Source organism: Glandiceps talaboti, chromosome 10 (assembly GCF_964340395.1).
Source record: "Glandiceps talaboti chromosome 10, keGlaTala1.1, whole genome shotgun sequence".
Taxonomy (NCBI): Eukaryota; Metazoa; Hemichordata; class Enteropneusta; family Spengelidae; genus Glandiceps; species Glandiceps talaboti.
In genome coordinates, this window is record NC_135558.1 from 5,593,340 (window position 1) to 5,604,677 (window position 11,338).

The following is an 11,338-nucleotide window of genomic DNA, read 5'->3' on the forward strand; positions in this document are numbered from 1 at the left end:
GTTTGTCGGGAATCGCAGGCAGTGACGTAATTGATTAAGTACTAAATTTAACCCAGATAACAAAAGTATCCAACATACGGTATAAACTACCTTTTTGCCCAAAGTCCGTTAAATCAATGCAAACCCAAAAATTTAGTGATTTCTAACTGTAATCTTAAAACATTCGTTGAAGAAGTCTCCATAGTGCTGTTATAGTTCTGCATAGTTTAAAATTTCAATGTGGAAGTGACTGGCCCGGATGTAGAGGTCTCGGCGTAACCGGAAGGTGGTTCAAATGGTGCTGAATACCGTGTAAAAAGACACGTGGAAAGACGGGTCTCTGTCCGTGGATATTGTACAGACTGTCCATACCATTAATTATAGCTTGATTAGGGTGATAGAAGTAAGGGGACGGTCTTGGTAGGATACTGTGAAGAGGATTAAAACTCCCCGTTTCCAAAAATTCGAACCCTACTTGCATCTGACGCTTCCATTTTGTCCTGTAAAAATCAAGAAAATACAAAAATATGTCATTCAAAATAATTCTCTGTGTTTGTTTGCGTACCAGTTAGAATTCACCTATACCTTTGATTTGTCAATAACTGAAAAAAAATGAAATAATCGAGAAAATGGCGAGGGTTTGGGCTAAACACTGTTTTTGGAGATACATTTTGCTATCAGGCCAGTTCAAATAAATCGTTAATAGATTCGAGAACTGTAAATCGCAACAGATAGGACAATTAAATTTAAATACATCCGGCAAATTAAAAGTGATTTTGTGAGAATAGTATAAAGCTTACAGGGTCTGCTATTCAAAATAATGTAATTGAAAATAATATTCAGGTGATCTTGAAACCATGGAAAGCTATAGTCGTTTTATTTTAACTGGCAAAGTTTATGTGGAGGTCGACCTTGCACCGACGGCGTTATTTCTTAAAAGGTGTAAGAGATATTGATCTGTTTTTCTTTATTTCCTGAAGGTAAACACAACATCATTACAATGTTTTGATGGATAGAAAAGTTAAAATTCCCTACGCATTTAGGATAGACTTTTATTAAGTTGAACCCCCTTCACACACATGATCACTACTTGTCATCTTCAGCTCGATTACCGTCTCTCTCGCTACATATCCTCTCTTTTCAACTCTTGAACCAACTGCATTATTTTTCACACAAAAAAGTAAATGAAAATCTCAGAGATGTGAATAGAGAGTGTCAATTTGGATAATAGGTTTCAATATTTATTCCATGTCCATTACGCTTTGTAAATCATGCCTCTTCAGAAGAGAATGGTTTAAAGCCAAGTAGAGAAATTAAAATAAGGGTTATTTGTGTGACTTCAAAGATGATTGTGCATAATATCATCACAAAATTACGCCATTTTAGCGGTAAAATGCTTAGTCACCGACTTATAAGGATCAGAGTATAAAATTTGCATGTTAAAGACATCGGTAGATTTTCGTCGTATTCTGCATTTCTTTCGAAAATATTATTAACAGTCGAAACTATTTTTTCCATTTTTGTTTTCTTTTTTCGCAAGTTCGTATTGGCACAATTGATTAGTTCTATGTATCCCTACGATACGTACTGTACAGAACAAAACGTATTACGTTTCGATCCGGCTTACTCAAAGACTACAAATCTCGAAAATTCAATAAATTTTCGATAAATAGGCGTCAAATACATACGAGAGTTTCTGTTAAGAAAAGAACGGATATAGGGGTCATGCAATAGAATTTTATCATTTCATGAATATACATGATTAGTGATTGCTGATTATATTAAAGCAGAAAAGAAAATGATTGTGGACATGAAGAAAAAAAAGTAACTCGCTCCATTGTGTGTGACTTCTCTGCGTGCAGTAAGTCGCGCAGTTAAATAGTGTAATTAATTTGAAAATTCCTAATTCCAACTCAAATTAACACCTCTCCGGATAAATAATTAAAACTACAAACATTTGTCTGAAATTAAAAGTCTAAATTACAAGTAATGAAGTGATCTTTAAAACAATTGTGGTAAATGAAGTTGTCGCGACACTAACTGAGCGAAGCAAACCAATGGAGACAATAGTAGGCAATTATCTAAATTACCTTTACCATGTAGAAAATTAATCTAAATTCGATTCCAGCTTAAAGTGATGTGACAATACATTTATTTGGTCGGCGTTTCTCTGTTGTGTATATTTCAATAGAAAAGTAACATGTATATTTAGCGGCCATCTATTAAGCGTTGTATCAATTATCAGCATGTATATTTCAAGTTTGTCTATTAAATGTCTTGCCAATTATTGGCACTATGTGAATGTGGATAATTTTATCATATTTGAAAATTTAATTAGATTTAGCATTGGTAGAAAACGGGTCATTTTACCGGTCGAGAATAGTATAACGGGTGCGTTTTGTCGCGGACGGATCAACTTTTACTATAACTTAATATCCGTAATTTTTTCCGGGTCGCTGGTCAAAGCTCCGAGTATCCGACAGTTTTAAGACTATTAATATAACCCCGTCTGACCATTTTCCCGCCAAAATTCCTTACTAGAATTTTTTTTTTCTAGAATTTTTATACCTTTCAAACATAATTTTAATTTGTCGATATTGTAAGTGCATAATTTTACCCCTCCACATTCTCCAATTTTGTTTTGAGGGGGTTGGAAGGTATCAATTTTGACTTCGCGACACTGTAGTAATTTAAATTCAAACTGGAAACATCGTGTGTACGGTTGAAATTAAGATTGAGACTTCGGATCATATTTCGATTATCGATTATGTTATGGTTGAAGTAACAGTGTAAATGTGTTAGTTGGCATGGAAATAATGCACAGACAAAATAGCGCACTTCCGTTCACAAAGGGTGCTTAAGACCATAATATGAACAATCTTACCGGAAATGGTAAGTTGAATAGTTCCATGGGTCAAAGGTCATGAATATGCTAGAATACCAAAACAATTGGATTACTTGACGGTTCTAAATTCAAATTGTCAAATTTCCTTTCCCTTCAAAAAAGCAAACACTTTATTCTGTATAATTCCCATAATAACAAGATATGAAACATGATTAAGGCATATATACAGAAATTAATTAGCTTGATATAGTGTTGAACTCACCGTCGGTTTTGGTACCATGTCTTCACCTGAGTGTCTGTCAGATTGAGACTAGCTGCTAAGTCCATTCGTTCTTGAACGGATAGGTATTTCTGTCTTTCAAAACTTCTTTCCAGTGTATTGAGTTGGTGATCGGTGAATGCTGTTCGCGCCTTACGAGGTTTCTTTGCTCGGGAAGATGGACTGTCTCGACTTGAGCTGATTTCGTTGTCTTTTTCTGGAATGAAAAGTTCAATCAGTAAAAATATGCATTTTTGTTCTTGTTAAGTTTTTTTCCATTACTTTATTTAAACCAGTGCATTATTAATGAGTTTTTATACATATTCCTCGAGATCGCTTAGTTCCAACTTGAGTTGTTCTCCCCAAAACGGAATGAACTTTTCTTCAATATTTTTTCCAAAAGAAATCCACTTCGAAAACCATCGATATCCAACTGCATCAATAAAGTTTCCACACTTTTATAACAACAACCTTTAATATTCAACGAATCGTGGGGTTTTGAGAAAATGATCATACTCGATTCCGATCTAGCCTTGTTACTCGCTTACTCATATCCGGCAGATACAGAAATTAGATAAGATGTCGATTTCATGATGGTAAAAATTGCAGTGATAAATGTGTTGTTAGCTATCAATTCCATAAAGTCTTACAAAATGGTCGGTCAGTTAGACGGACAAGGGATTCTTGGTATTGGATTTATCGCTTCTTTTGTTTTTTTTTTACACCACTCTCATCTTTGGAATGAATAAAGTTTCCACACTTTTATAACAACAACCTTCAATATTCATCGAATCGTGGCGTTTTGAGTTGGTTTGAATTATGTAACCTGAACTACCTCCAACCAATTCTTTATTTCTTGAAGGATGTTTTTGACTGCCGATTTTTTTTATAACTTTAGTTAAGCTCCAAAACTTTTTAGTCTTTTTTGTTGTTCAGAAAATGACTTCTAAGTTTGAAAGAAATACAAAAATACTGCATACTGATCTCTTGTAAAACGGCAATGCTGTAGAGTGTAGAAAATTACATTTATGATGCCTTTAAGTTTAATACACGCAAAAACAGTTATATAATTATGAATATGTATTTTTCAAAATCATATTACCTAATGTTTATCATTTGTCAAATACATGAAATATTTTAATACATATTCGATATAGCAAACACAAATCTAACGAATAAAACTCAGTTTAGAGTCCCAACACCAGGTTTCCTAAAACTAAATTGACTGCCTTACGCCCTTACGTTCAGAGACCATCACCATGTCAACAAAAAGTACAGGTATACATAAATCATCATATTGGGTATATATAGAAAGTAAAAAGTGATCGGTCGGACATATTGTAAAGGAGAGGGTTGTGGGTGTTTACTCATCAAAGTCAAATATTTTATAAGAATACAAAATACACTCAAAAAATATGTCAGATTGTTCTAAACAAATGCGTTGTTTCCGTTGCACATAGATGTGTCAATTGTAAGCTGTGGTAATTGATTAACCGTGTGTGATCAAGTTTTATAATCCATCTTGTCTCGTACGAAATCATACATACAACCTATCCCACATCGTTTTCAGATGTTTGAAGACTTGGGATCCATTCTTAGCTAAGTTGAATCCCGGAAGGTCAGCTTTATTTCAGACCGTTGACGTTTTATCTTCACAGATCCTAACAAGTTTTTGTCTAACGCTATCAATTAAGACCAGTACCAAGCGATCATTCTGAATACCTAACATAACCGAATGGGATTAATTAGAAATGAAATTGTTAAATCAAAATATTTGTTGTATTTTAAAAACAAAAACAGACTCCCAAGAAATCGCTTATGTGTAATTTGTTGTCTGATATATTTGTAGACACTATGGACAGAAGATTCGTTTGGTATATTTTGATACGGAATTTGTTTACTCTTTGAGGTGAAGTGTGTGTTAACTGTATTTCAACAAACCATAACAGAGGACAGACAAAAATATCCTTTCGTAGAAAATACCGAAATGATGAAAATATTAAAAATTATGTAAAATGTTATTGATCTATAATTTATAGTTCATCGACTTTCAATCAATCAACCAATCAATCAATCAATCAATATTTTCATAAACTAGACCACTGGCTTGTCATTACATTTCTAGAACTCGAAAACTTTACAGATTCAAAGGTCACTTTAAATTAATTCAAATTTGTACACTACACTACACAACACAACACAACACAACACAACACAACACAACACAACACAACACAACACAACACAACACAACACAACACAACACAACACAACACAGTTAAAAGAAAAAAACAATACAAAACAAAACAAAACAAAAAAGAATTCCAATACAATTATTTTCTCTTTCCTTGTGACTTTTAAAATTTTTTTTGGCAAAGCCAGTGATTTGATATCTGTTTTTTGTTTTCCTAAGTTTTCTGAAAGTGTGATAGGTTCTGTTTTCTAGGTGATGGGGCTGAAATATGTTGGGTTCGAATGTTCTCATGCTCTGAACTTTAAAGGGGCATCGGCTTTCATTGGACCAAATAAAATAATTATGAAATAAATTTGAAATTGTACCTAATTTGCCAAATTGATAGCTCTCCCTCAACTCGAAAATGGATATGTCCATTTTTAATTTCCATAATGTGGTAAAAGTTCAACCTGTCATAGGTTGTGACAGGTTTATTTTGAAACCGACATTCTACATCTGTATCATTTATCACACACACACGCACGTTATGTGAAATGCCACCTTGTTTGTTCCAATTACCTTCAGTATCTCTTTTCTCGGGGTTTTTCATCCGAACTTTACTAGTACGGACATCGTCTTTCGGCGGCTTTCTCGCCTCAATTACTTTATGTATTAAAATGACAAAATAACGGTACAAATTCAAGATAATAGCATTTTTGTGTTGCTTAGATAGTCAGTTATGATTTAAACTGAATATGTGACATATTTCGCCAACTGGTTGAATCGTACCATAAAAGCAGACATTTCGGTGACAAATTGCATTTTTACAACCTACAGCAAACGTCCGTCACCTATTTGGATAAATCTGTCGTCTTGTTCTGTTGATGGTGAAATGTATAACGCGTGGAGAAGGAGGGTATATCAATGAACTTATGAGATAATTGGAGAAAAATATCAAGTATTTTGTCACTAATGTCTTGAAATCGGAGTACAAGCACGTGCCCAGTGAACGCAATTCAGAGAGCATGACTTTTAATATCGCGTTATGATTGCAGAAAAGTAAACCATGGCAACTATAAATGACACATCATGACGCAATTGATTCGTTGCTCGTTTCTGGGTGACAAAAATGTCGCCAAAAGAGTCGCTTTTTATAAACCACGTGTCTTAATGAAACATTTAACAAAACGGGCACTCAGATGGCTGGCATTTAGTTGCACTGTTTGAAACTATCAGAGTCTTTACAAAACTAGCATAAGATGCATTTTTGTTTTCAAATTTAATCAAGAGACGTCGGATACGGGCTCAAAAGTCTTGTTTGCCGTAGATAAGTCACGAGTATGTGTTTAACTACGACGACGAGAACAGAAGCAGTTGTCGTATTGGAGTTATAAGGTCTACTTATTGACTCTAATAGTGCGCGGAAAACATGGATCATGCGTGGTAAAATAAATGCTGGTGTGAATTTCTTTAAATCCTTCAAATAATCAAAATCAAGTTTTGTTTGCAAACACTGTGCGATATAACAGCGTCAACAAAACAAGAAGTACAAAAGAAACAGAAAAAAATAACAAAATAATAGTGACATCATTAGAAAACAGCACTATCAATTTGATAGCAGCTATAAATTGTACAGTAAAAAATGAACAAATTCACTTGTTGTCCACTGCAACGTATCACTGCATGATTTTAGTATAAAGTCCATGACGTAAATCATGACGTGATGGGGAAAAATCCGGTTCTCTTTTCAAATGAGTGTACTGACCCTCGTTAAGTCGCTGTCTATTCCACTACAAATCTTTCATTTGGTTTCATTTGCACGTGACTTTTCCGATTTAGTTCATCAAGTGAAGGAAATTCATATTCACAAGTCCAGGTCACGGGGTGTTATTTCATTAATCGGATGGTGTTCACGTCATTTGAAAACGTGAACTGTTCATTTTCACTTTCCAACTGGAACTTGTGTCGCTTCAATATAAGTTAAGTTCAGATAAACATTGAGTGAAATTGTTTTCAGCATTTTGAAAATGGACCGCTGACTTTTTAATTCTAGGAAATTGATAAATAGAAAAGTCTTGAGAATACTCGAAGACGGAAGTAATACATCCACAATGAAAATGTCCGTGGCTTGGTTCATCTTCCCTTTTCTCTCTCTCAATATTTTGACCACTAGTATGCAGAAACTGTCACTGAACTGCAAATTGTCTGAGGGATCCCGGGAGATTTAAGGGGTCTATAATTGAAGAAGACGTTTATTATCTTGTCTTTACAACATAAAATTGTTTCCATTTACAATTAGTAAATAAATCTAATATAACGAATCTGGGTTAGGATCTGCAACTTTGACGGCATACGATTGAAAAGTTAACTTGTAATGGTCGCTACCAGTCTACAGTTCCCAGTATTGTGATTTTATGATTTTGATGTTAACAGATCTATTTTCAGTCCTTGTTTTGTGTAATTTTCCCTTCTTTTTCATTTATATTTTTAGATATAAAATGTAGGTTACATACAATTTATTAACTTATATCTACGATATGCATTTATAGAGACTCCATTTTGATATGTTAACTTTAAACCAACCCCAAACGTCGATTGTTGTAATCGCGAAAATATGCACTGTAATTTAGATTGTCACGGAATTTCACCTGGAAAAGTGTTCGTTCTCGGTACACATGTTTATATCAGAGAATCAGAATGTCCCTTTTTATTGCTTCACCCTCATGTACGTTTGGTGCATCCATGCATGTAATGTAAGTAAAATGGAGCCCCCGTGTGTTGCACGTTGCAGGGTTCACAAAACAGAAACAGGGATTCGTTCATAAATACTAGTCGATTGAGTATGCTTTTCAAGCTTACATCGAAAGAGATTCAAGACTCGTTTTTGAAAATATAACCTTATCGTTGATCAAGATTGAGAAATTGTTTACGTTATTGTCGTCTTGATTGGTAAATTGTTACTAACAGTCTCGATACGAACGGACAAAATAATGTCACCATGTCGTGCATGATTCGGCGTAACTGTAATAACTGTGTAACATTGTTCTGTGACCCCCCCCCCACACACACACACACACTCACACGCATACATACACACACATACACACACATATATATATATATGTATATATACAAATACACACATACATACACACACTAATTTTTTTTAAATATCAACTTTAAAACGTTATATCCAGACTATTAACGCGCTTGATGTTTCCTAGTAGACGAAGCTTCGAAGGTTAACTCCGCCCGAATCAAATAATATACACGTCGAGTTAGTTTACCTGCAGACTCAATTGTGTGTTGTATAAGTATAATGAAAACCCCATGGTGTCTCTCTTCTAGATAGGTACAATCAAACTTGCAAGTGCAAAGTCATTCTAGCTTCAAATAAGCAGCAACAAATTGATAACCCTTTGACCATGTTATCTGTCGTTTCATTGCTCATCACAATTTGCAAGCCCCCACCTGCTCAAAGCGAGCCGCCAACACCAAGCAAACGGGTCAAACGATTGGATTTACACAAGAAATCACTTGGCCCGTTTACGAGCAACGATGCGTCTCCCTTCTACGAAAGAAAAAAAACGGCTATAAAAACTACGGCTTTTGGTCTTTCAGTGTTTAAATGATTTGGGACCAAATGAACCGCCGGCATCTTTTTAGTTTTGTATGAGAAGGAGTTACAAAATAATAGTCGAGGAGAAGTTTGATGGTTAACACACATGTCTAGATGTAGTATATTTAACGAGATAAAAGTCGCCGAAGATCGACCCATTATCTATTGCGAAACAAGAGAATGTATTGACATTACCCTTTACGATCCCAATTTTGGCTATTTGTTTAGGAAATAGAAAGCAATAAACAGACAATAGCGTTTTGCTTTGGTGTTTTAGGTTGGACAATGCTGAAGTAGTAGGCGGCTAAGATACACAGAAACAACCATTGGCGTTGGGGTGTCTTTGAAAATGATAGGTCGAGTTCTGGCGTGACTAATCAACAAGGATTGGTGAAGCATCAAGTTGGAACTAATGAACTTCGTGAATAATCGTAAATTGTGTATGCGAGGTTTGCTCAAAAAGGGGAGAGAGTTGGACAAAGAACGGTACGTATATGTATGTATACATGTGCTCATTACATTCCCTTCACTTTCCTCTATATGTGGACACATCGCTGACACTTCGCTCTGTACTCGTTCTTCTACGTAACAACTAGCGAACAGACTGTTCTGCATTCGTAGAAAAACACATAACATATAGACACAGCCCCTCTATCGCTATAGATAATAAATCTCGTATTGGGTTATTTCAGCGTGTAATTATGCACATAAAAACAACTTTCGCCGGCGTGTCCGTGTAGTCACCAGCGTCGGCAAGAACTAAACCCCTTTTCGCCACGTTCCTCTCATTTCGGTGACAGTGCTGTATATACAGCCGTCGACTAAATGAACGACAGACTAGACATATCGAACGAACAAATTACAAACGTTGACTTCCCAATGTTAAAAAAATCCAGTGTTTAGAGACTACTATGTTTACATGGGGTTCGTATGAACCGAAGATAAAATTTGCAGGCTGTTGCCATTTGTCGGGGAAATGTGCGACTTACGTGTACACAAGCACCGACGTCTGGGTTTACGTGATCTCCCATTGCATACGGTTGTCGGTAAAGGGACACACATTTAACGCAGTTTAGCTGAAGGGTATTTTAATCTAAGACCCATGTTGCTAAATCGTGTTGATATTTGATTCATTTTGAACAGATATATACATTTAGAGATTTTCAATGAGAGGTTTCGAAATGGGGAGTTTTCATCGGGAGCATAGCTTACGATCGAAATGTTCTGACCTCTGAAACTTATTCGAATAACGGTTCTTGCGAATTACCATACCGAAAGCGTGGAATTACTCTAAAATATGTTTTGATGTGACTTCAATCGTCATGGGCCACCATACTAACGAAAACTCAGCTCAAAGTTGTTTACGTTTTATGGAAGTGTGTTTGAATTTATCGTAATTTCTATGAAATTGGAAAAAAAAATGTCTTATCAAATCATGATTTAAATTTCACAGTTTGATAAGAATGTTGATGCGAAAATGTGACCGATAAGAGCCTTACCATGTTCGGAAATATCATCATCGTCGTCATCGTCTTCTGGGAGTAATCTTTTGTGACAATTTGTGTCATTGACGTCGTGTATATCTGGATCGTTTAATTCTGGAGATAGCATCATATTCTGTCGGTTAGCATGAAGTCCATCATTATTATTACTGTTAGTTCTGCTATCAGGTGTTGAGATGTGATTAGACGTGTCATTATTCAAACACTCAGTACGTTTAACGTCGCCCAAAATGTCTCTGATCAGAAATGATGATGTAGCAGTCCTAGGAGCTTCGACAGGGAGGTTTTGACGGTGCAAAGCTTCACCACTTTCTTGCATTTTGTGAGTATTGGTTGCAACTATGGAGAAAGAAATATGATTTGCTTCTCCAGCGTGGTGATTTCGATCAAATTCTTCATCTGAAGTACTGCTGAGGCCTCGTCCTCCTTCGCTGTCGCTATCGCTATACGCATGCCTCTCTTGTGTAGGTGCAACCAATGTTTTTATTTCGTTGGGTAGTTTTACAGAAGACATTATGAATACGATTATAAGGTTTCAAAGGATTTGAAAAATACGGCGATGATTGAAAGAAAATGTTTCAGGAGAGTTGACGTGACTTGGTAACAACACACCGCGCACTACCGTTCCCAGTCTTATGATCTCGGGAGAACCCTCTGTGTGTTGAACTGTGTGAATACGTACAGATTCCGTTGCTGCTCCAACAACCACAACCAACGAATACTACTGCATATTACACCTAGAAAATATAAGAAGAAGTATGAAATGAACGGATGCAGAAATATGGAAATAAATTCACGTTTAGAAAATCTTCCATCTTCGATGTAAAATTGAAAACGATGTAATCTATAGATGTGGAAAACTATTACTATTACAGAAAAAAACACAACTTCTTGTTAATTCGATTCTTACAGTGATGTAAAACAGCTATTAAATGCTTGTCGGTCAATAGTACATCTCAAG

General features: G+C 35.5%; 1 protein-coding gene across 1 annotated transcript; it reads right to left on the reverse strand.

Moving 5' to 3' along the window:
* Positions 1-214: 214 nt before the first annotated feature.
* LOC144441490 (barH-like 2 homeobox protein) lies at positions 215-10,891 on the reverse strand. The gene is made up of 3 exons (XM_078131073.1): positions 10,375-10,891; positions 3,087-3,300; positions 215-479 (listed from the first exon to the last, which is right to left on the reverse strand). The coding sequence occupies exons 1-3, from the start codon at positions 10,889-10,891 to the stop codon at positions 215-217; spliced, it is 996 nt and encodes a 331-aa protein (XP_077987199.1).
* Between the last annotated feature and the right edge of the window lie 447 nt (positions 10,892-11,338).